This window comes from Neolamprologus brichardi, chromosome 20 (assembly GCF_056152115.1).
Source record: "Neolamprologus brichardi isolate AB-2024 chromosome 20, ASM5615211v1, whole genome shotgun sequence".
NCBI lineage: Eukaryota > Metazoa > Chordata > Actinopteri > Cichliformes > Cichlidae > Neolamprologus > Neolamprologus brichardi.
In genome coordinates, this window is record NC_142123.1 from 17,439,437 (window position 1) to 17,465,194 (window position 25,758).

A 25,758-nucleotide genomic window follows, 5' to 3' on the forward strand; every position below is an offset into this window, starting at 1 on the left:
GCTAACTTATTTACAGCACCATGTGTCCCTCAACCTCACAAGCGAGCTCTCACTCCTCCCTGAAGACAAGGAATGCAGTTCCAAAGAGCAATAACATGGCAGATAAAGAGACAGCTGCAAAGTCCTGAGCAAAGAGTCCCAGCAAGAAACAGCAGTGTGGACAAACAGCATCAGAGAAGAAGAGCAAACCCATCATTCTGACTGATTGGATGAATGGCACTGCGCTTTCAACAAGCTGCAACTTCACTGTGTGTGAAGATGACATCTGAGGAGACTGTTGAAGTTTGACATTTGCCACCTTTGGAGTAAAACGGCAAGAAGAGACAGTGAAGAACACAGGACAAAGCTGAAAGAGGACTGCCGGCTACTGGACTGTTGAAGTGGGAAAGGACAACAGAGTCCTCACTGTTCTCACTGCCAGGTGAGAACAGTGAGGAATGCTGTTGTTTATTGTGGGAAATCAAAATTTGGTTTAGCAAACCTGGGAAAAAAAAAACTGACTGCTTAAGTGGGAAAATTGTGAAGGAGTCTGAATCACTGCAAAAAGAAACATCACAAAATCACACACACAAGCAGAACCTGCATTAACCCTACTAACACAAACACAAGAGAGCTCATGAAGATTAGACAACATCTTGAGTATGTGAGTCTGTTTATCATCTTGTCCAAGTCACTTCGTGTGATGCAAAGACCAGTGGACTCATAGCACATTAGTTAAAAGATGATTAAATAATAGCAGAGAAGTGTGGAAAGGCAGCTTTAAGAACATGCCCTGCTGGAGATGCAGCTCCACAGACATAGATTAAACCTGCCTAATAACACAAATACACATGCAATGAAAATCAGCTTGTTATCTCTCATCAGTATTAAAATAGTATGAATTTAACAGACACTTGTTATCAAATGCTGAATTTATCCAATGCTGACAATTAACTCCCTAGGTTGCAGGACAACAGTTTAACTTTTGTGGGAAAAAAGGTTCTGGTTTGACCAACCAGTGATCAGACAATAAATTTTGTTGTTAATATAGTAAATTGGGAGATGCTTTCTGCTTGATTGGTGCAGCACAAGTAATTTAATGTATGAGGGAAATTCTATTTTTGTGATAATATTTTGAACATGCATTCCTGTTGTCCTGTCATCTTAGTGGGTTAATAGCTGATATGCAAATTAGTTGACCGTTCTTAGATTAATGAAAGGTGACTGAATTCTAGCACAAGTGAATGGAGTTTGTTAGAGTGGAGACTCTAAAACACTGAGTTTCCTGTTTTGATGTGCGAGTGAATCCTGCACCCAGATACACAACTCTGAATACATATGAACAAACTTCTTTTGTAAAGTACATGACAACATGTCACGTTTTATGATAACGGGGAAAAAGGAAAAATAAATAAATCTGTGGCCTAAATGAGTGAGAAGCACAGACCTGGGGATTAAACTCATAGCTAATAAAAATTTTTTTAGGGTTATGTTGTGTGGCTGATGGATGGTTTGGAGTTTATCTATCTGATGATTTTTCTTTTGTTGCAAAGTATGATTTACCCTCCTGAGATGAGGAGCATGTGCCATGACTTAACGAGGCCATTTTATTTTGATACTTTCGCAGTGCACTGGAAGTTTTGTTTGATAATCTCTGTCATTTGAGCAGATCTGCACAATTAGAACAGAAGCTGAGAGTTTACGACACGTCATCGAGAAAATTGTTACAAGTGAGCTTCTCCACATTAAAATGGGCTCGGGAGAAAGTCAATTATCTGGGACAATTAGAAAGTAAGTTCCTGTCCAAAAGGATTAAGCGAGGTAATCCGATCTAAACTTCTTTTTCTTTTTGAAATGATGTCATTTGAGAGTAGACGGCTGAGAGTAGAAACGAAATACGACGATAGGTTCCACTATCAGCAAAGAAAGGAAGAATGAATGAAAGAATGAATGAAAAATGAGTGAGAGAAAATAAAACTGACTGACTGGTAAAAGCTGACGAAAGCTGACAAGATTTTACTGATGTAACATGACTGTGCGAAGTTAACCCCCACCTGAAAAAGGTGCAGATGAATCTATGTGTGTTTCTTTTTACAGGAGCAGAAAGATGACAGCAACATTCGAGGTTGCGTGATGATTTAACCTTTTAAATGCCACTTTCTGTGTCTGTGCATCTACCAGGGGGTGTTATTCACTACCTTGTGTTGCTCACAGAGGTAACTGTGACAAAGTGTGTATACACCTGCGCAGCGCTAACATTTGCATTTTCTTTTCTACAGCATTACAGTTCTTTATGTGGTTTGATCATGTGATTTATACCAGGACAGCTGGTTGATGTTTTTCTACTACAGGATTTCTGGGCTTATGTGTGAAGAAAACTGTGTTTACAGGTTATGAGTGGTGATGTTATTAAACTGTGTTGTTGGGAAAATGTGAAGGTTATTTTGACAATGTGAATAACATGTGAAACATCCTGTGTTGAAACTACTGTCACTTCTTTTCACGGCTATGGATGGTTAGCTTTATGGTCTTTTTATAGCACCTCTGGCTCCTGTCAACTTGTGCCTGTCCACCAGGATGGTCCATGTGTGTTGCTAATGTTTGTTTTTCTAAGAGTGCATGTAGAGGATTCAGCAGAGACGGACAAGTTACATGAGGAAGCAAATAAGAGATGCAGTGTTTGAGGAATAGTTTAATATGGGGCTCATTAGCTGGCCACTACTGAGCTCCTAGTGTTATGTCAGTGGAGTGACTTTGTTTAAGGGAAGTCACCGATTATATTAATGTTGTTAAATACATGGGATGATCCATGTCTGGGGGAATTATGGCAGTAATTGTGGTTTACTATTTTGAGAAAACCTGCACATGATACTTGTCCTGCTGATGCTGAATGCTTTATTACTCTTATGATACAATTGTTTATAAGTGTGAAGTTTGATTTCACTTTAAGATCTTGTTTTCCAGGCCATGGTGGTGTGTATGGAGGCTCCTGGCAGAGCCAGGTGTTAAGCAAACTTAATATGCAAAACACACGAACATCTTTTATTGCAGGGTTACGGAGCTACTCCTGAGGAGGTGCCCTGATGTTGCCTGTGACATGCTCTAGCTAACCTTTTCTTTAAGACAGGAATCTAGGTTTGATGAGTTGACTCATGGGAGTGTCCATGCGTCAAGAGGAGGGGTCCAGAATTACATGAAACTATGTTTTCTAAATTATGATTTTTGCTGTGATTTGTGTGGTTAACAGTTCATTTACAGGTATTAGACCTATACAAGTGTCCATGTTCAGATGGGGCTCTGATGGCCTATAAGTGAAGTTCACTGAACTAAAGAATGTGGGTTGATGATTGTTGACATGCTTTCCAAATAGAAGTTTTTGCTCATAGCTAGGAAATACAGGTGCAGCAGTCAGAGTATTGCTGAAAGGAATCTCCTGAGAAATCTTCAGAGGCCCAGTGAGAAGCAAGAACCATTCCAGGCATAGCTGACAGCCCAGGCAGTGGTTGAGGTCAAAGGTCGAGCTGGTTGGGGTCCATCATGAGATCAGATTCCGGAGCCACAGCAAGGACTAAGAAGTTGCGTTGGAATGAGAGCTGTGCCAAGGGGGCTTTCCAGAGGCCAACAGAGGAGATTGTGCACAACAGACGGGCACCTGAAGGATGAGGGGAGCATGCCACGCTCCATCGACAGCGCAGAGGGAGTTCGAGGATGGCATCATGATTCTGTGAAAAGCACAGGAACCAGAAGCTATGGAGAGGGGTTGCAGAGATGAATGGAAAGTAGAGGAGTTATAAGTACCCCCCTCGCAGGACGAAGGCCTGAAGTGAGGTGATGGGGGTTGGTAGAGGCCATAAAACAAGAGTGCTGACGAGGCCTGCAGCTTTGGAGATAGCTGAAAGCCTCATTGACAAACAACAAAACCACCTGGTATGTTTGAATTTCTATTCTACATACATTTGGACTCTGGTCCTATGGACAGTGATGGAAACAAGTGGAAGAGACATTCATGACACCCTGCTGAACTCAAACCACTCTGCACAGAAGATGGGTGATCACCGCAGAGCTGGGATGTTTTTGAAAATGTTACTTTCTTATTTTAACTATTTAATTAACAATTCATTTGTTTGCTCGTAGGATGCAGTTTGCCATTGGATGAGATCAATGAGGAATGGGATAACTGCTAATACATTTGTTAAACTGTGTACTTTTACAGTAATTTAGGGTGATTGACATATACTGAGTATAAAAATGTTTGCACTGACACTGTCAGACATGAGGTGTTCATAACTGGGTATTTTTCTAGCATAAAGGTCAAAAAGGGGGAAATGTTAGATTTGTATTGCTTATTGTCATTTATGCTTAGAAATATTTAACCATATATGCTTAGAGGTCTATAATCGATTGTGTAGTGATAGGATGTGTGATCCTTAATAGTCTGCAAAGGCTTGGTGTGCATTCCAGAGTGTTCTAGCATTCACACCTACATCCTGGGAGCATGGGAAGAGGTCGTACCTTACCTTGTCTTATTGTTTTATGGTAGGATAAACGTATCTATATCTGTTTTAGGCTAAGTGCCTTTTGTTTAGATGAACTGCTGGACTTCCAGACCAGCAGATTTAGGGAAGTCTTTATGGGGTCACACACTGACCACACACACACACACACACACACACACACACACACACACACTTACACAACGCACAGGCAAGGTACTCTTTGTGTGTATGTAGACGTCATATGTTAATGAACCTATGTATATTCATGTAACCTCAATAAAAGAGCAGTGTTACGGGGGAGCAGACGAGAGCAACTGGGGTCGAGCGAAGGAACGGCGTTTGTCCAGTTCTCTCCCGTGCACAAGAAACATAAAGAACTTTGCTTACTCGTGTCTTGTGTCCTGTGTAATTAAATTATCTTGAACATTCCAGCGAATAGGTTTAAGCTACAAACCTATCATTAATGTCAATACAGAGCATGAGGGAAACAAACTCTTCAAACCAAGGAGGCTCATCATGAGAGACAAATCGGTCTTTTATTTAAAACCCCAGTAGCACATATTCAGGCCAGCATGTCTCAGCTTCCTCTGTCCTTAAGTCAGGGAACAGTTGATGTGTGGCTGATTTTATAGTTGCAAAACCAGCCTCACAGCAACTGCCCTGGTGGAGATTTAATAGTCACTATGTGGAACTGTCTTCAAAACGTGAACAAATTAAGGCACGCCGCAATAGGTTAAAATATATAGTAAGACTCAGGCCGCGCTAGCACTCAAGATTTGGTGCCTAAGCAGTTACACTAGGATGAATGTCACAAACTACCGAACACATCTTGTCTTGTGTGTCGCTGATTCCTTGGCATTGTTTGTCTAAATACTGCAACACTTGCTTGTGTGAGCCCGACAAAGCACCCCGTGTGACTTAATGGCTGCAAGTATTGGATCTGCTGGGTCCATGCCTGGCCAGGTTGTACTGTCATGAGCAAAGTGAGGATGGGCCCAAAGGCAGACACAAAACACAGACTTTTCAAAGTCCTTAAACTAATTTATTTGACAGCAAAGAAAGGCAGACAAAATAAATCCGCTCCTTGATCGTTATATGAGCAAGGTTATACTCTCTGTTGTTAACAAGAATCGGAAACCCCCTGGTCTGAACAGTGTGGAAGTCTTTCAAGGATAAGTTTTCATCAGGAGTATCCTGGTGCGTCCATGATTAAGTGAAGCACATCAAGCTACACTCCTTATATTCCCTTTGACTCCATGCTAGAATTGTTAGCTCATCTATCTTGTTTGCTAGTGACAGAACGTTCCCCAATATAATAGACGGGAGACACAGCTTATACCTACTTCTCTCTTTAGGCCGCCACTGTCTCACTGTCTCCCTCTTCTGTCCTCCACCCCTGCATCCACAGTATGTTTTCTCCAGATTTCAGCTTTTTTGTTTTTGAGTCTGGCTGACAAACTGACCCGTATCAGGACGATCAGCTGATTCCTAGAATAAACAATATGTGCGGTGTCTAGATGCTGTGTTCCGGTCCCATGCCTCAATCAAAGTAACAGTTCCACAGCAACAAAGCATGGATCTAAACCATACCACATGTAGTGCAATGGTTTTTGCATGCATGGTTGCCAGGACACTAGTGTTTATTGATGACATGACACAGAACAGAAGCAGCTGAATGAATTCGGAGGTGTTCAGAGACACGCTATCTCATCAAATCCAGCAAAATACAGTCAAATTGATTGACTGTATTTTGGTGTGTCATAATACAGATGACCCAAAGCATACAGCCAAAGCAAGGAGTTTAATAAAGCAAAGAAGTTTAATATTCTTGAATGGCCAAGTCAGTCACTTGATCTTAGCCCAATTGAGCATGCAATTCATTTTTTGAAGACTAAACTTCGGACAGAAAACAAACAGCAACTAAAAGCTGCTGCAGTAAAGGCTTGGCAGAGCACCAAACCTAAGTGATCCCCACCTATTCCAATTGCCTCGCATGCTAAGATAGTACCCTGTATAAACATTATAGATTCCCGTATTAGGAGCTTATCATCTTGCAATTCTTCATCGTTGACAGTTACTAACATATCAGTATAAACTTTCCCAAAGATACTTCTCATATTAACCTCCTAGGACCTGGCGTCCACATATGTGGACATCACATTTTGGGTTATTTAGACCAAAATACTAAATTTTGCTCTACAAGGGCCTGATATCCACTTACAAGGACATTATACTGCTACTGTTCTATGGAAATTGTAAACAGATATCCTCATATGTGGCTCTCATTTTTCTTAGAAACAAAAACTAGATAAAAATAATAATCTGGTAATTCTTTATTTTTACATTCATCGGGTCCCAATAAGCCCAAATATCAAAGTGTGGTGGACCACTAGAGGGCTCCACTCACACCCAGTGTGGAGGAAGTGTGTTGCTGTGTTTTGTGGCGCGATGTGTTCAGTTGATGTTGGAGAGGAATAAAGAAGGAGTGAGAACTGAGAGCTCTGTGTCGTCCATGCTTATCTCCACATTGGTGACCCCTGACTCGAGCATGCTACGGGCCGAAGATAACACAGACTCCGCTATGAATGCATCAGCGGCCGCCAGTCCTCCACCTCCTGTTGCAGCTATGTTTGCTGTGGTGCTGAAACTGCCGGACTTTTGGCTCCATGATCCCCCGTCATGGTTTGTGCACGTGGAGGCTCAGTTCGCCCTTCGCGGCATCTCGGCTGATGACACGAAGTATCACCATGTGGTGGCCTCGCTCGACCCGCTGGCCACCCATCGTGCAATGACTCTCCTCCGCCCTTTAAGAGCTGCTTCTTCGGCGCTATGCCCTCTCCGACGCCGAACGAGCCGAAAAGCTCCTCAAACTGTCAGGCTTGGGTGGCGGTACTGCTCTCGAGCTGATGGAGAACATGCTGTCGTTGCTCATGCCGGATGACGGGGGATTCCTCTTCGCCCCCCTCTTCCTCCGCCAACTACCAGCTGCCGTGAGAGCTGTCCTCGCCAACTCCCCGCTTCTGCCTGCGCAGGATTATCGCTCCCTGGCTGAAAAAGCGGATCGCATTCTCCTGGCTAGCCGCACTTTCGACGTTCACGTCCTGGCTATGGACCCGCCGGCGGCACCTTCCACGCCTCCACCTGCCTCCCCCTGCCTCCCCCGCAGCATCCGCCCCTTTGCTGATGGCAGGGATTGCTACACGCCAGCACAGCGGAAAGAGCATCTGTTTCTACCATCAGCATTTTGGCGCCAGAGCGCATCGCTGCCTGCCGCCTTGCTGTCACAGTCTGGCAGAAGCAGACTATAGGGACTGGAGAGGTTGGACCCAAGTGCGTACACGCAAAATAACAAGACTTAATATTAACTGAAAACTAAAGCAAAGACAAAACTAAATCATAACCTAAACTGGGTGAGCTAAACATAACAAAACCCTGGAACATGAACATATACATAGACATAGAGACCTGGCATGGAGACAAGGTAGGATAACAGACGCTCGGACCAGGCATGAATGAACACACACAGACTAAAACCACACAGCAGGTGATCAGGGGAAGTGGAAACACATGGGGAAAAACAGCAGAGACAAATAAACATAATGACATGCAATAGAAGAGTAAAACTAAACACAATGAACACAGGAACACGTGACCTCTTCAAAATAAAACAGGAAACACAATGAGACAGACATGACAACATGAACTTGACAACAAATGACATGCAGTCATGAAACAGGGGAGACTTAATACAGGGGTAGAAAACACAAAGGGAAACTAACAAACAAAGAACTATAATGACAACCTAGGCATGATAGAATGAACTTAGAAAACCTAAAGGACTTAAACATAACAAACTAAAACCAAAACGCTGATCGTGACACTTGCGCTTTCACGGTGCACGGTAGCAGCCGCGACCGCTGGCAATACAGAAAGGCTGCTCTTCATAGAGGACTCGCGCTCCAGGAGATGTTTTCTCGTGGACTCCGGCTCCCAGAAGAGCCTCCTTTCCCCCTACCGCTGCCGACAGGCTAGCAGCGAACTGTGGGCCGCAGCTCATTGCAGCTAATGGCTCTCCCATCACAACATTTGGGGAAAGGTTGGTGACTGTTTGTTTTCATGGCCGGGATTTCCAGTGGAACTTTGTTGTTGCCTCTAGCTCTGTACCTATTTTAGGTGCTGGCTTTCTGTGTGCTCATGAACTGCTTGACGATGTTGCTAACAGACGTTTAATTGATGCTCTCTCGTTTTCTTCGCTACCCTGTTTTACTCGGGCCGCCGAGCCCCTGATTCGGGCTAATGTAGTGACCTCCTGGGTTGCTTTTCAGCGTTTGCTTTTAGAGTTTCCATCGCTGTCTGTCCCTAATTTCTCTAGCACGGTAACGAACAGAAATAATGCACTTTACTTCTACAACAATGGAATCAAATCAGCCAGACAATCCTACATCTCCCAATTGATCAATAAAATCCAGTCTATTCCATTTTTTTGTCTTCATCCACTGATAAACTGTTTAATGCCTCCAAAAACATACCAACTGAATTTCTTTCAACAAATAGGTGTGATGAATTGGTGTCTTGTGTAATATCTTAGCCTCTCATAGTAATCTATCTAGCACTCCCTCACATAATGATCTAATTACTGCCACAGGCTCAATGCTCACATTCTAACCTGTAAATCCTAAAGAAGCAGTCATTCATCAAGTCTTATACCTCTTTACTCGACCCCATCCCCATCTGTATTTCACTGTTTTAAAAATAATTTCAACAGCTCAACAATTCGCAATTTTAGTTCTGCACAAATGAAAAATTCAATCAGTTGTGTCTCTAAGGTCAGTCCTCGGTCCATTACATTACACAATATTACTTATCACTTTCCTCTGATGATAAAAAATCCATCCACAAATTAATAAGCTGCACTAATGACATCAACTGCTGAATGTCTCAACACTTCTTAAAAGTAAATAGATACAAGATAGAGACGAGACAAAACTTCTACAGTACTTGTTGTTGATCCAAAATGTCCGAGAAAGAAAATCTGTTCACATCAATAAGGTTACCAGAGCTGCTAAAATGTGCTAGCATTACTATCTTTACAGCCATAGTTTATAAATTGAAAAAGGACATACTGAACCGTCATAATTAACATGGTAAAAGATTTCTTCCTTAAAATGATTCACATTTTTTATGACTTATCACACAGTATCAAGGGAGTACCGGGTATTTTGTCATTTTAAAGAAAACTGAATACAGAATACACCTTAAATTTGTATATGTTCCATATATACCAGACTTACCTAATCCAAGGCAGGATACTCTGAGCCCTGATTTACCCAGATTTCTGTTAACAAAGAATAAATAATAAGCAGTAGGAATAGATTTATTTAACATAAAAACTGTAACAAAATACATACATGAACACTTTGGAACTCAAGATTCAAGATAGATTCAAGATTCTTTATTTGTCACATGCATAGTTATACAAGTACAACACAGTGAAATGTATCCTGACACACTCCTCGACTGTGCAAAAGGGGAGAGAAGAACATTATATACATTAAGTGAATATATACATGGGGGGCACTATGTGCAGTAAGTGGCATTGAGTGCAGCAAGTGGGTGAATTATGTACATTAAGTAAGTAGCATTTTATGCTGTAAGTATTGTGCACAGTAGTAGCATTGTATGCAGCAAGTAGGTGAATTCTGTACATTAAATGAATTAAATAAAATAGACAATCTGAACTTTTTAAATTAAAAATATGAAATGTACATTGTGCCTGTGGGTGTCTAGAAGAGAGTCTCAGTGCTGTCTCAGTCACTTATGGATGCTGTAAGAGGGTGTGTGTGTGTGTCTGTGTCTGTGTGTGTGTGATAGAAGCTCAAGTTTGACCTTAGAACTGAAGAAGCTTCTCGGATGAGAGGTGAATCGTCTTCAAGCAACTTAAACAAGTCCAGACACTTTTCTTTCCAAGCTCCTTAGGTCCATTCCGTAGTTGGTATTTGTAGCCTGTTTTGTTAAGGATCTCACTGAGGGGGTTCAGGCCTATGCAGAACAACAGTGGAAACAGAGCATCTCCTTAGTAGATCCCTCGCTTGATGCTATCTTGTGATATTGGGTTGAACTTAGCCTCCAGTGTTCTACACCACATCCCCATCGAGTTCCTGATTAAGGCTCTTAAGGTTCTATTGATCTTGTACAGATTGAGGCATTCCAGGATCCAGGTGTGGGGCATCAAGTCATAGGGCTTCTTGTAGTCTCAGGTGTAGCTGGTGTTTGCTTCACTGGTATTCCTGCAAATTCCTTTCTGTGCTCCGCTCATGTATTTGGCCATGTGCCTGTTAATCTTAGCTGCTATGATGCCTGACAGGAGCTTCCATGTGGTACTGAGGCAGGTTATTGGCCGGTAGTTAGATGGGACTAGTCTTTCTGGGGATCCTTGAGGATCAGGACTGTCCAGCCTTTAGTTAGCCATTCTTGCTGTCTCTCATTGACTAACAGTGGGTTAATTTGTCCTGCCAGATGCTCATGGATTACAGTCAGCTTCTTCAGCCAGTAGGCATGAATCATGTTGGGGCCTGGTGCTGACCAACTCATGCTATGAGACCCTCTCTTGGATATCTGCCACTGTGATGGTTACTGGACCCTGTTCGGGGAGGTTGCTGTTGTCTGCTCTTAGGTCCTCTAGCCACTGAGCATTGCCATTATGGATTGGGTCCTTCTCCCATATGTTGTTCCAGTATTGCTCAGTATCCAGCCTTGGTGGTGCTGTTCTCATGTTGTCAGCTTATTTAATTCATTTCAATTCAATTTTAATTGTACAGCACCAAATCATAACAACAGTTGCCTAAAGGCGCTTTTATGGTAAGGTAGACCCTACAATAATGCATGCAGAGAAAAAAACAACAACAATTAAATGACCCCCTGTCAGCAAGCACATTGGCGAGAGTGGGAAGGAAAAACTCCCTTTTAACAGGAAGAAACCTCCGACAGAACCAGGCTCAGGGAGAGGCAGCCATCTGCCGTGACCGGTTGGGGTGAGAGAAGGAAGACAGGATAAAAGACATGCTGTGGAAGAGAGCCATCCAAGTACACCTTGGATGGTTCTGTGGAGAACAGCTGGTTTATTCTCCTGCCTTCTCTTTTTCAGGCATACCGCTTCAAGCGGCTAGCCAAGTTGTGAGTCTTTGTTTGGCATATAAAACATATACACAAAACACACTTTAGTGAGTGAAAATTTTGGAACATATAATGAAAATTATATAGTAATGATATTAGAAAGGAACTTGTGAAATCCTCTATTATGATGCAGGTACTATATGTTCTCGTATACAAAGTTTTTATTAGAAAAGGTTTATCCCCTAATGGGAAGTGGACAGCATCGGGTCAGAGAGTGTTGAGTGTGCACTTATTTTTTAGACAGTGGATGGTTAACAACTTTAATATACATACATGTGAATACATGTTGCTATATAAACATACAAGGAGTTCCATATGTAAGCGCCTTGAGGCAACTGTTGTTGTGATTTAGCACTATATAAATAAAACTGAATTGAAATGAATTGGTATTTATCTTCTGTTTATATAGACAACATCTGGCGTCTCTATTTTCTTATTTTTCTCAACTTGATTAGGTATATCAATTTACCAACAGCAAGAATAGGCCAAATAATATTGCAACATATGTGTACTTGTATGTAAAGTATACCTGCTCACCAAAACAGTTTACAATAATTGAATAATGTTAAACAACCTTTACAATAATAAGTTTATTGTCTACCTTTATAGTGGTAGTATAAGAAACTAACAGTATCTCTTCTAAATTATCTGTAAGTGTATCTTACCTGTAAATCATGCCAGTGGTGTAAGACACACTGTCCCTAAGTGAAATGTGGTTCATCCTAAGGAAGTCCTCCAGATTTTTGAGCTGAGCAGCTGCACGAACTTCTCTCAGGCGCTGATAATCTGCTACGTGGCGACTGCGCTGTTGCTTTTCTTCCTGCTCCATTGCTTGCTCTGACAACAAACAGGTTAGGCCACTGTGCACACTCTCACTCATTGATGACAGGGAAAGTATCTTGCTAGACACTCCACTTCCACTGCTGATGCTACCACTTCGATAAATTCCATTACTGTCTCGACCTCCAGGTGCCACCCCTCCACTGGTCCCAGGTTTGGGCATCTAGAAGTAAGAGGACAACTTTTTAAAAAATTAAACAAGAGTCCGAAAACCCTGTATTAAGTACATCATCATACATTTAGTAAACTGTAGCACACCCACATGCATATAAGTTTGTAATACAATCACAGCCTTTTTTTCTTGGTATCTACTCAATCTATGCTGCTTTCAATATTCAAGTGCTAAAACTGAATAATTCATGGGTGAGTGGGGATAAAGGTCTGCTGTGTGTTGGATTTGAAAAAAAAAAAAAAGCCAGTTTTTCTCAGTCAGTTTCATGCAGTGTTTCAAGTGTTGAAATATGGAGTTCAGAATGTGTGTATTGACTGTTGAGGTCAATAAATTTACATTTCTATTTTATTTATATAGCACCAAATCACAACAAAAGGCATTTCAAGGCACTAATAACTGCCATTTTCGCAGAAAAATTCTCATATTATAAATGACTGGGGAAATTTACTATGTTTTGTAGCCAGACATATTTGTGGTTTCACTGGAATGGCACCACACAAATAGACATTTGTGATCCATCGCTGAACAAAATTTAACCTACTGTAAGCTTGTTTTCTTCCGTTTAGGTGTTAGCACTCTTTTTGCTTTTGCTTTTCTGTATCCAAACCCTGTTTCATTCAGCCCATTTCTTTTAGTTCCATCACAAACACTGTCTACAGTTTTCCCCAATTATATTTCATTTATATTGCTGTGCAGTTTCTACTTTCAATTCGTCTTGCTTTCAATTTTCTGTCCAGTTTCACTCCTTCTTCAAAGTCTCTTCAGGTATCCTGTCACTCCACTCAAGCTGGCTTCAAGCTAAAGCACTGGAGGGTTTTGTGACTGGCCTCCTTGCTGGCCCCCACAGCACTTCATAACCACCACTGGGCTCCCAGTTACCCCCCTCAACTAGTTATCCTTTTTAATTAAAATTATGTTTCTGAGATTTTGTAAAGTTTTGCATTCTATTTTTATTTATATTTACACAGAACCCCACTCCCCAAATTGGGATTGCAGCTAAGATAATCATGTTGTTTTGTAAATGTGAAACCAAAAAACACAAAGACAAACTGACAACAAACTGTTCGGCATATTCCTTGTGCTGCTGAGACTCCAGAGTGACCACGCCAAAAGAAGACACTATTCAAAAAAGATGTAACTCATAAATGAGGAGTGTTTTATCATGATATATTTCCAAGCTCTAGAAATCAAATTTTACTCAAAGAGAGGGTATCAAGCTTGCAACTGTTAACTTCATGAACCCACACAAAGTAAAATTTAGCTGTACAATACTTGAGTACAACTCAATCCAACCTTTACAATATACATACCATACAAATAAAAGAAACAGTATCATCTTTGCCCTCTCAATTTTTTAAAAACCTCTGACCTACATCAGAAAATCCTCAGTCACTCAATAATTTAAAAGCCTCTCTCCTCATGGTAATGATGATGGAACATGTAGAGGCTATTGTATTTTATTGTAGAGGCTACATAATGCAACATCATGGAGCGTCAGTTTTTTTTCTCCCTCTCATTATCAGTGTATCCAAAACAATACTTACCCGAGATGTTGGTGTTCGGCTGATATAGGGATTCTGGACTACGCTGCTCATAGTAGAGATTGTGATTAGCAGATATAGCAGTATTTTGTAGTCAGCCTAATGCTAGCAGTTTCTGGACTGCTTTAAAAGTAGTTACTGAACAAGTTAATATGGCTTATCTACTCCCTCCTACTTGGTCACGTGGCACACAGAGCCCTATAACCAAGCCTGTCTGCACTGCAGTGGGCAAAAAATAATCTCACAAGTAAATTATTTAATAGCACTGAAACAAGCATCTACACTAAAAGCTTGTGATTGCCTAACAGGAAAACATACTAAGGCCCTGCAATTTTGCTTGTCTCTACAGTAATATGTCTGTTTTTTTTTATTATTATTATTATTTTCAAACTAACAATAGGTTCAGGTTGCTATTCACCTTTGTGCACGTTTTTAAAAAACAATTGGTTGCATAGCTATGGGTTTTGTAATTTAATTGTCTGTCAGCTCAGCTCATATTATATTTATAAAAGCATGCGAATGAGAATATTTAAAGAAGGGTAACACAAGTATTAAAATTAGAAACTTAAAAACCTAAAGATTTAGCTGCTATTTAGGAATACAATTATACTTCTACTTCTGAGAATAGAATAGAATAGAATAGAATAGAATAGAAATATATTCTTTACTTTAGTGTGAATCTAGATGCTCCATCTGCCTGGAACTTTGCTGCCTGAACATGTGAATTTCCCCAATGAGGGACAATAAAGGATAACATAAAGAACAAGAAATAAGACACTGTAAGAATATAAGGAACAACAGTGCGCTGTAGTTGTTCAGTTGTAGTTGCTTGTTAAAACAAATTTTAATATTAGACAAAGTTAACAGAATGTGTGATGGCATGTCTGAGCACTTTTATGTGCTGTGTTTGGATTCAATAACAGAGACGATTTTTCTTCTAAATGTGATAAATGTCTAAATGTCTAAATGACAGACTGCCCGTTGCAGTGGTGGTCCAGTAGAGCAGGGACCCACCCACAGCTATTTGCAAGTATTTGATTAGTCCTGCCACTTCTGTCCCATGTGAGAGACTGTTCTCACTGGCAGGTCACATAGTAACAAAAAAAGAGAGCTGCCTTGAGCTCTGAAAATGTGAACAGGCTAGTTTCTGTAAGTAACTGGCTGAAAGAGACGGACAATAAATAAGCATGGAGGTATTGTGAGTTCAATGGGTTTGTTATTTTTTGCACTAAAATGTTCGATGATCACACTGTTTTAGCTTAATGTACAAAATTATCTTGGCAGGGTACTCAGAGGGTATTCAGAGTTTAAAGGTGAAGATGGTGAAATAACCTTTTATGTTTCTGCCTTATTTTTATAAGACAAAAAAACTAATTGTTAAAATTTTTATTATTACTATTTAAAGACAATACCATTTTGATGTAATGTACTTAAATGTACTTAAAGTACTTAAAACAGCACTTTATTTTTAAATCTGCCCAATTTTGTTTGTTTTGAATTGAAATGCAGTTTACATGTTTTTTTTTTCTTCCACAAATTAAAAGAGCTTGAGTTTGCAATACTCATGTCCTGTACTCATCTATTATTTGATTCTGTCACCCACTAAAACCCTTTTAAATTTAAAAAAAAAAAAAAAATTGCCCTTTGGGGCAAACTTTCTTGTGCAATTAAATGCGATTAATCAAGATTAATTAATTACAAAGGCTCTAATTAATTAGATTAATTTTTTTAATCGAGTCCCACCCGTAACACACACACACACACACACACTACTGGTCAAAGTTTTAGAACACACCAATTTTTCAATTCTTTTTTAAACTGAAAATAATGCTTAATGTTTCATTGAATGCTGAAATGAAAACATAGTACAAATAAGTGATTGGAGTGAAAAAATAAATCATGGACTCAATTTGTAAACGACTCATTAAAGTAGCCACATTTGGCAGATTTATATCTGCTGGACACACCCGTGGCATCCTTTATACAATACAAAAAAATATTCTCCAGAAAGTTACTCCAACATCTGTAGCAGAAGTTCCCATAAATGTGGACCTTGTAGGTTGCTTTGATTTCACTTTTCTATCCAGTTCATCCCAAACCAGCTCGATGGGGTTTAAGTCTGGAGACTGTGCTGGACACTCCATGTTTTCAAACTCTCCATCTTGTTCTTTTTTCCTGAGGTAGTTCTGGGATAGTTTGGACTTATGTTTTGGGTCATTATCCTGCGTATACCAGAGGGTATTGCACGGTGTTGGAGAATACTGTGGTAGCCATTTTGGTTCAGGGTGCATCTCGCTCTGAACACATCACCGACCCTGGATCCAGCAAAACAGCCCTTCCTTCTCCATGTTTGACAGTCGACGCCTCACACTGTGGAACCATCCTTTCACCTACTCGACAGCATACAAAGATCCTGCGTGATGAACCAAAGATTTCAAATTTTGATTCATCTGTCCATAATACCTTCTTCCAGTCTTCAGTAGTCCAATGGTGGTGTTTCATGGCACAGACAAGCCTCTTTGTCTTATTCTGACGTCTGGATTTCTTGCTGCATCTCGTCCTGTCAAACCTGCAGCTCTTCACAGTTGAAACTGAGACTTTCTTACTACGACCACTATTAAGCTGTGCTTGAAGCTGTTGTACCATGAGACGCCTATCACACAAGCTGCTAACTCTCAGAAACTTGTCCTCTGATTCAGTTGTGTCTTTGGGTTTGCAGACCTCTTGCTGACAAAGTTTGTTTCTGAGTGCCTTTGGATGGTGAAGGAAACTGTACTCACTGACACATTGATTTTCCTCTTATGGGACAATTAAAGGATTATTCTATTCTATTCTATTCTATTCTTTGCAATTTCTCTGTAGGAAAGATCTACATTTTTAACTGTTATTATGGTCTGTCTCTCTTCCATTGCTAATTGCCTTTTTCCCACCATTTATTTAGCAACACACTATTTTCTGCTGTACAGTACTGTTCAACTGATGCTCACGAGGGTATGGTACCACAGTGTGTTTCAACACTGCTTTCTTTGCAGAGGGAGGGGGTTGTAAGTAATCAAGAAAAGTAGTAACACCTGTAGGAATTTGTAGCATCAGCTTTCAAGCCTTGATCAACCTCCACTGCTGTAGAATAGTTTAAATTGTTAACCCATTTTGTGTTCCCTGGAAAAGGCCTTTTGGTATAATTCTGAAATGTACATTATTTTTCAGTTTTGGGTAACTTTCTGGTAATGGCGGCATCGTGAGGAGAACCGTGTTTTGCGTGCTCAGTTATTTTTTTTGTTAAATACTCTCTGTAAATCCAAAAAAGAACTTACGTTTTGACACAGTTCGCTTGGTGAACATATGAGAATGCTAAGATGCCTAAAAAACTGAACAAGGACAAACAAAAAACTATGACTGAGGCACAAGACGAAAGCGGGGTGGAGGAAGGGCAGATGGACGCCATGTATGAACACGAACAAGAAAAGCAACCCATAAACCCAGAAATGCCTTCTACCTTGGACCTTCTGAATGCTATTCAATTGTTCAAGCAAGAGTTTCATACTGAAATGGGTGGTATTATGGTGGTATTATTGGAGCTGTTCAAGCTGATATACAAAAATGTGGAGGGCGAACTGACGAGGCTGAAAAAAGAATCTCCAATGCGGAGGATGAAATCACCTTACTAAAGAATTATTTGGAATGCCTTGAAAGACAGTCCTTCTGACTAAAAAGGTGGAGGACTTGGAAGGAAGAAGTCGCCGTAATAACATCCGAATCCTTGGCATCCCTGAAAAAGAAGAAGATATAGATGCACGTACTTTCATGGAGTAGTTTTTAGCGGACATTTTGAAAATCCCCTCTCCTGTCCTTGAGAGAGCGCACCGGATAATCACAAGTCAAAGCCCTATTGGAAACCGATCGAGAACTTTTAGAATTAAGTGCTTAAGTTACAGAGACCGTGAACGCATCATGAAAGCCACTAGGACGACAAAAGAACTGACGTACAAGGACAACAAGATAAGCTTCCTGCCGGACCTGCCTGCAGAGACGTATAGACAGCAGCGTCAGTACAATGGTGTGTGGAAGAAGCTGCGAGAGTTCGGACTGTCGAAACATCGGATCATCTATCCAGCGAGGCTGCTTTTGATCAACGAGGAACGTACGCATGAATTCGATACACCAGCGGACGTGGACGCCTACATTAAGAGCCTCAAACAAGTACAAGATGTTTGATAAGGTATATGATGGTAGATTACTAATTCTGTTCTAACTGTATTCTTGAACCATACTCGACAGAACAATTAATTTTATTGCTAAAGGGTTGTTATACAATGCTGGGTTAGACATTGTTTGTTTTGTTCTCTTAATAAGAATCACTAGTAATTTCACTTATTGTGTCAAATGTGTCAGAGTAAGTATTTGACAAGGTGGATTTATTTCTATTATTATTATTATTATTATTATTATTGTTGTTGTTGTTTTGTTGTTGTTGTTGTTATTATTATTATTATTATTCTTTTCTTTAGTTAAATTCTTTTATTCAATTGTAGTTACTCTAACAACTGTTGCTGAAACGTGGGTGAATAGTTCCTCAGTTTAGGGCGGACCTGTTCCAAGAAGAGGGCGGAAGTATTTTTGGGGTTAAGGGATGCCTGTATGTTCTTACACAGGCTGGGGTGTGGGAAGGGTTGCTCTTTCAAATCGGTAAATTCTCAACATGGTACAATGCTTTTTGTTTTTGTTTTTTTTGTTTTTTTTAATATATGTATTTATTTACTAGTACAGCTTTAACATAAGTGAATATATATAGCAGAAGTCTTGATTGACTGTGTTTCTTGGAACTGTAGAGGTCTGCGTAAGTTAGTAAAAATAAAACAAGTCATTAGCAGAGATGGGCAGTAATGCGTAATCTGATTACTTTTTTCAAGTAACGAGTAAAGTAAGGGATTACTATTGCAAAAACGGTAATTAGATTACCGTTACTTTCCCGTTGGAATGCTGCACACCTGCATCAGGGTAAACCTCGCCTTCCCACTCTTGCTTTACAGGTGAAAATAGAGCAACAGGACCACCAGTCTTTGACTTTATTTATTTTCTGCTGTGTTTTACTTGCATCTATTTGAAAGACTGAGTGTAAACACAAAAAATATTTTATTTTATGTGCTGGAATGTGCAGAAAATAGGTTTAAATGTTAAACTAATTTCTTCAAGTCAGAGAATGATGCATATAATTAATTTTCGGTCGTTGTGTCCTTGCCATATCGCGCCGATGGAGCGATATGGCAGCCTCGCTTCTGTCAGTCTGCCCCAGGGCAGGTGTGGCTACAACTGTAGCTTGCCTCCCCTAGTGTGTGAATGTGAGAGTGAATGAATAGTGGAATTGTAAAGTGCTTTGAGGGTCTTGAAAAGTGCTATGTAAATGCAATCCATTATTATTAATCCAAACTTTTATAGCAATTTATTTCTTAAAATTTCAGATTTACAAGGTAAATGTATAATTGCTGGGGACTTAAATTGTGCTTTGAATTCACAGAAGGATAAATCATCAGGCATGGATAACACTCATAATAGAACACGAAAGGTGATCAAACAATTTATGAAGGAGTTAAATATAACTGATATATGGCGATATCAAAATCCAACCAAATTACAATATTCTTGCTGGTCAGGTACACACAAAGTGTATTCCAGAATAGATTACTTTTTGGTATCAACTGAGCTGGCTCATTATATAAAAGATTGCCAGTATAAGGAAATAATAATATCTGACCATGCAGCCGTTACTTTGACTTTCATAGAGCCAAAACTGATCAAAAGTTGAATTGAATGGAGGTTTCAACTGAAGTGGATGCAGGACAAACAGTTTCTTGAGTTTTTAGGCAAGCAAATTAATGAATACTTTGAGCACAATTCAAATCAAACTTCGGCAAGTGTGAGATGGGAAGCCTTCAAGGCATACTTATTAGGGCAAATCATAAGCTATTCTAGTAAGACAACAAGAGAAAGAAACCAAAAGTAAAATATCTGGAAGAAAAAATAAAAATGTTAGAAAAGACCAGCTTTCAATCAGGCCAAAATAATGAGAACAATGTAAAATAATAATTATTATTGAGAACACAATATAACGAAATGACAATCAAAAAGCTGCTATAAATCTATTGAGATTAGAGCAACAATTCTATGACCAAGGTGAAAAACCCAGCAAACTCCTGGCTTGGCGTATAAAACAGTGGGAATCTGAAAAGGCAATTACAAAACTTGAAACTTCAAATGAAAATATCATAGTAGACCCATTAGAGATAAACAATGCATTTAAAGTGTTTTATGAAACCCCAAGCTCACTTTTTCACCAGTTTTGCTGGTTACATTCACCACTAGATGGTGCCACAGGGAATAGAAAAAAATGAAATGCTCAGATTCCAATACACCGGTGCAAAAATACCATTTTGTAGGTGTCAAACAATGTCATCGCTGGCAGTTTTTGTGGACTAAAGAAATGTGAAAGAATTATGTGTTTTTGTGACATGTTGCTAGTATCTAAAGATGTAGTTTAAAACTGGTACTTTGCTGTTGTCTGTTAACAGCAGTAGTGGTTCATCCTTTGAATTAGGTCATTTTGTAATGCTTGAATGATTCATAGATCAGTGTTTAGAGGCTTAGGAAAAAAAACAAATACAAATTTTCTGAAAATGGTCAGGTACAATAATTGTATTCTGACTGTGAGTTAAAGAAAACTTTAACATATTTAAATGATGCCTTCCTTGTGAGGTTAATGAATGCTGGGGGAAAAAGGTCATGCAGGTTTTTACAAGTCAACAAGTGCAAAAAAAGAGGACAGTTGGTCACCCTAGGCAACTCTGAAACTGGAAGGCTGAGCAACAGACAGTCTATGAGCCCCAAAGCCAAGTCCAAGGGCCTTAAATGTTCGAGAACATTTAAGATGATAGAAGGTTATTGGCTGTTGACCCTGATTCTGCTGCCGAGAACCAAATTTGTTTGCATGAGAAGCAGGCTGCAGTGGTGGGTGACAGGCTGGTGATGGAGCTGGCGAGTGGGTGGCCAATCCACCCTCAAGCGAAGGGGAATCAGCTGGTGAGCAGAATTGCTGTACTGGTGAAGATAGTGAGCTGCAGACAGCAGGTGAAGTTAGAAAATGGGGTGTAGAATCCTGAGTGGTTGTTATTATTTTGACCATCCATTCTCCCATAAGGTTCCTTCACTGCTTTAGAATAAAGTGAATTAGCAAGGATTTCTTCATGGTTACCTCTGCATCCTTCTACATACCTAGCTTCAGAATATTCCAAACCCGAGTCTAAAAGAGTCTCCTGAAACATTATGATTAAGCAAACTACATGACTGGGCCAAGTGTCCTCTTTTTTGGAAATCAAAATATGATCACCCTAATGTTGCTGCTTCATGGCCAGTCTAACCCTGTCACTGTACATTTGGTATTTTCACAGATTCTTTTTCTAATCTTTGGAAAGGGAAGAGATTAGAGAGAGAAATGGGCATGCCTTGGCCAGTGATATCTCATCTCTATGTTCCAAATACAAATCCTCTTGCACAAGTAAAAAAAAAATCATAAAACCACTTGCCCATGGACACAACGACCAGGACAGAGAGAACTGGGGTATCGAACCGGTAATCTTCTGGTTACAGATGAGCTTCCTAACCCCCTGAACCAGGTTAAACTTAAACATGCTTGTATATAATATACCCGATTATATTTTCACCTGTATTAAAATTATACATGAATTATGGTTTTGCATTCAGCAACTACAACACTTAATACCATTTCTCTTATTCAGAATTATGTATTATGATATGTTGGTGACACATTTCCTTGCTTTCCACATCCCTGCAGAATAAAGATGAAAGAGAATTAAGAATATAGATGATTTACTATTTACACCAAGGTAAACTGTTTCTATATCATTTCAAACATAAAAGACTAGAGGTTAAGCCTTTTTTCTCTCTTAGATGTATTGAGAGGTAATCCAGGGGAACTTAAATCTCTCTCTGTTCCAACTTTCTCCACAGAAATTATATACGACTATGTTTTGAAGGCAAACAATTTACTTTGTGTTTAATGTAAAACTTTAAATCAGTAGAATAGTAGGATGAATGTAACATGAATCAAATTCATTGTGATTCTGATTCAAGTAAATTAACTCCAGCTGCAACATTAAAGTGCAGCACAATTGAAAGACTCCTTATATAATTACATAGTGGATACTGAGCAACAGAAATGCCTTCCTCTCCTTGGTGCTGATATTGGATTTTGCTGGCTTTGGTGTACTGAGACAGGCTGACACTTCCATCTGCAGTTGCAGATCCATTTCCATATCTGCAGTTTGTTTCACAGATTGTGTAGTTGTAATTATTTCCAGGCCATTTTATGACCACCAATGAAGCAAGGAGAGGGTCTTTCAGCATCTTATAATGCTGTCGCTGCAGCTATTCTCCAACTCCTTGTGAATAGTACTCACTGATACTGATTAGTGGCCATGAGAATTTACATATCAACGATCATGAAACTGAAATCATGGGTCATTGTTGGGGAATGATGTAATTGTATTGTTTAAGGTTGCGGAAATCTGCTGTTAGCTGAGACTGCAGAAGTCACTTTTAAGAGTGGTGAAACATTTGTCCCACTGAAAATACTATGTCCAGATAAATAGAATTTGGGGGATTTTCTTACCTGGATTACCAATTTTTATAGGTTATGCATGTGTCAACTCCTGTCTTGCACAAGTACAATTTGGCCAAGATGGCGGTGCGCTAGGTCGCAGCGGCCACACCTGGTCCAAAACCATGGTGCAATTTCGTTTTGTAACTCAAGTTCTATTCGAGTTCTGGTCTATTATACAGCTGTAATGTGCGTCGGAACAACAGTCAAACACATCTACAATCGTCAACAACTTCTGGATTTAGAAAAACGCCACCAAACTCAGCCAGATGGAGACACGCTGGAGAAACTGCGCCACTGCACCATTCTGCAAGCTCCAAACAAACGGGCTACGGAGCCACAACATCTCAGCATCCGCCCAGAAGTACATTGAAAATGGTGTGCAAGGAATCCTGCTGCTACATACTTAGACACTGTGGACCTGGAGGAGTACACAACCTCAGTGACCAGCTACATCAGCAAATGCATTGAGGATGTCACTGCCTCCAAGACCATCATCACCTATGCAAACCATAAACCCTGGTACTCTGCAAAGCTACGCAACCTGATGAAAATCAGAGACTCTGCCTTTAAGTCCAAAAATAGAGAAGCTTACACTGCTGCTACATCACTATCTGGTACGAGAACTGCACCCTCACTGAAAAGAAGTCTCTGCAGCGGATAGTGAGGACAGCAGAGAGGATAATTGGAAGCCCTCTCACATCCATCTCCCAACTCTATGACAGACACATCATTCGACATGCGAACAGCATAGTGAAGGACACTTTCCACCCTTCACCTGCACTGTTCTCCCTCCTTCCATCTGGGAGACGGTTTCGAAGCATTAAAACCGTAACGACCAGACACTGCAAGAGCTTCTTTCCCCAAGCAGTCAGAGCCCTCAAATCACTACCATAAACATACACCTGGCCGGGGGCTGTAGCTCAGGTGGCAGAGCAGGTCAATCACTAATCAGAAGGTCGGTGGTTCGATTCCAGGCTGCCTCCTGGCTGCATGCCAAATATCCTTGGGCAAGATACTAACCCGATGTTTGCCTACTGGTGGTGGTCAGAGGGCCCAGTGGCGCCAGTGTCCGGCAGCCTCACCTCTGTCAGTGCGCCCCAGGGCAGCTGTGGCTACAATGTAGCTTGCCATCACCAGTGTGTGAATGATTGACTGTCATTAGGGACTAAGTAAAGCGCTATACAAATGCAGACCATTTGCAGGCTATTTACACCTCTACAAACACCTTACAATAACCAACAAAAACTACCACAAATCCAGTAGCGGTTTTAGATACGGGCGACATGGGCGGTTGCCCGGGGCGGCATCGTGGTGGGGGCGGCATCACGGCTCGTTCTCATGCTGCCCCGACATCATGCCAGCGCATATTGGGAATGGCACTGGTTTTCTATCGCCCATTTGCTGGGAGTAAGGGCGCCCTCCGTTTGCGAGGTGCGCCTGCTGCTTGCGGCACAGGGAGGAGAGGGCGGGGCGGCGGGGGATGCTCTGGCTGGCTGAAGCAGCAAAAATTACCAACTCGCAAAATAAAACAAATTACAAACAAACCAACAAACACGAAAACACCGGACATTATGATACAGACTTATCATTTGCACCGATGTTTTTTCAAAATTCTATACGCGAAAAGTGAGCGCGAGAGCCCTCGGTGCGCCTGCTTGCTGCTGAAGTCAAAGTAAACTTTATTGTCATCTCCGCTACATACAGTCCAGTATATAGAGAGACGAGGCGACGAGGCTCCAGTTACAGCAGTGCAAGTAAACAAACAATATATATAAGAAGAGTAAGAAAATAAATATAAACTTTAGGACCAGGGGTGAAGGGATCAATAACAATTTAAAATGTATATTTTATATTTTGTTGATCTAAAGTCTCACACACAACCCGTTTTTAAACTCTAAAAAAAGAGAAAAGAAGAGGAGTGTAACGACTTCCACAGTCGCTAGAGGCCGGGAACTGAGCCTGCCTATTTGCCTGACGCGCTGTCAACTTTACGCAATAATGCGAGAGGTGGAATTGCTTGCTTGTTTATTAAAGTGCTTGAAAAGTTTACAGAGCAATGTGATCAGCTCGCGATTCAAACTCTTAAAACATCACAGGCTCTAATGCAACAAGGGGAAACTCGTTGTGCTGCGGTCAACACGGCTACCCAGCCCTCCTCTCTGTCAAAATCAAACCAGTGAAAGACAGACTGACAACGCCCTCTTAATGTCGCCGCTAGCACCCACGTGACTCCCGTTACACATCACCATAGCAACCAAACAAATGAAAACCCAGTGATCATTAAAATTCAATACATTTAATTATGACTCCTACAAGGAGAAACGAGCAAAAGATACAGGTAAGCAGATGTGTCATTGGATAATGGCAGGTCATGTATCCTAAAACATTAAGAATCAGGATACTTTCTTAATCCCTGAGGAAATTATGTGGGTTACAGTTCCTCCAAGAAGAAATGGTAAAAATAGCAACAGTAACAGACTAAACTCCAAACAATATATACAATAATATAATATTAATTAGTCAGTGTCAATTGTTGATTTGTCCTGTTCTCATTGTATGACGAATTATGATGTCTCTTTAGTAGCCGTTTGCATACAACGTTTGCATACAATGCATACTCCGTCTCTCTCTGCGTGTGTGTGGGGGGGGGGGCGCCAGAGGGGGTGTTCGCCCAGGGCGCCAAACAGGCTAGGACCGCTACTGCACAAATCCACTACAAACTGGACGTTGGAGCAATATTCTTATTTGCACACTCAGTCACATAGTTCTGAACACACACCTAAATTATATTATATTTGCACATTTTGCATTTTGCACGTCTTTGTTATGTCTCGTCAATAATATCCTGACTATAACTTGAAACTGGTATTCAATACCTACTGC

General features: G+C 40.5%; 2 protein-coding genes across 2 annotated transcripts in view; one reads left to right on the forward strand and one right to left on the reverse strand.

The window, feature by feature from the left end:
* LOC102794584 (voltage-gated potassium channel subunit beta-2-like) overlaps positions 1-14,255 on the reverse strand; it is a 235,649-nt gene extending 221,394 nt beyond the window's left edge. Inside the window, exons 1-3 of the mRNA XM_087833517.1 lie at positions 14,205-14,255; positions 12,314-12,651; positions 9,767-9,810 (exon numbers count right to left, since the gene is read on the reverse strand). Of these exons, the coding sequence (XP_087689643.1) occupies positions 9,767-9,810; positions 12,314-12,651; positions 14,205-14,255 (433 nt within the window). The remainder of the gene's footprint in view (positions 1-9,766; positions 9,811-12,313; positions 12,652-14,204) is intronic.
* Positions 6,937-8,541, forward strand: LOC148096953 (uncharacterized). The gene is made up of 4 exons (XM_087833501.1): positions 6,937-7,192; positions 7,287-7,623; positions 7,658-7,794; positions 8,381-8,541. Exons 1-4 carry the CDS (start codon positions 6,937-6,939, stop codon positions 8,539-8,541), a joined length of 891 nt encoding a protein of 296 aa, XP_087689627.1.
* Positions 14,256-25,758: the final 11,503 nt, after the last annotated feature.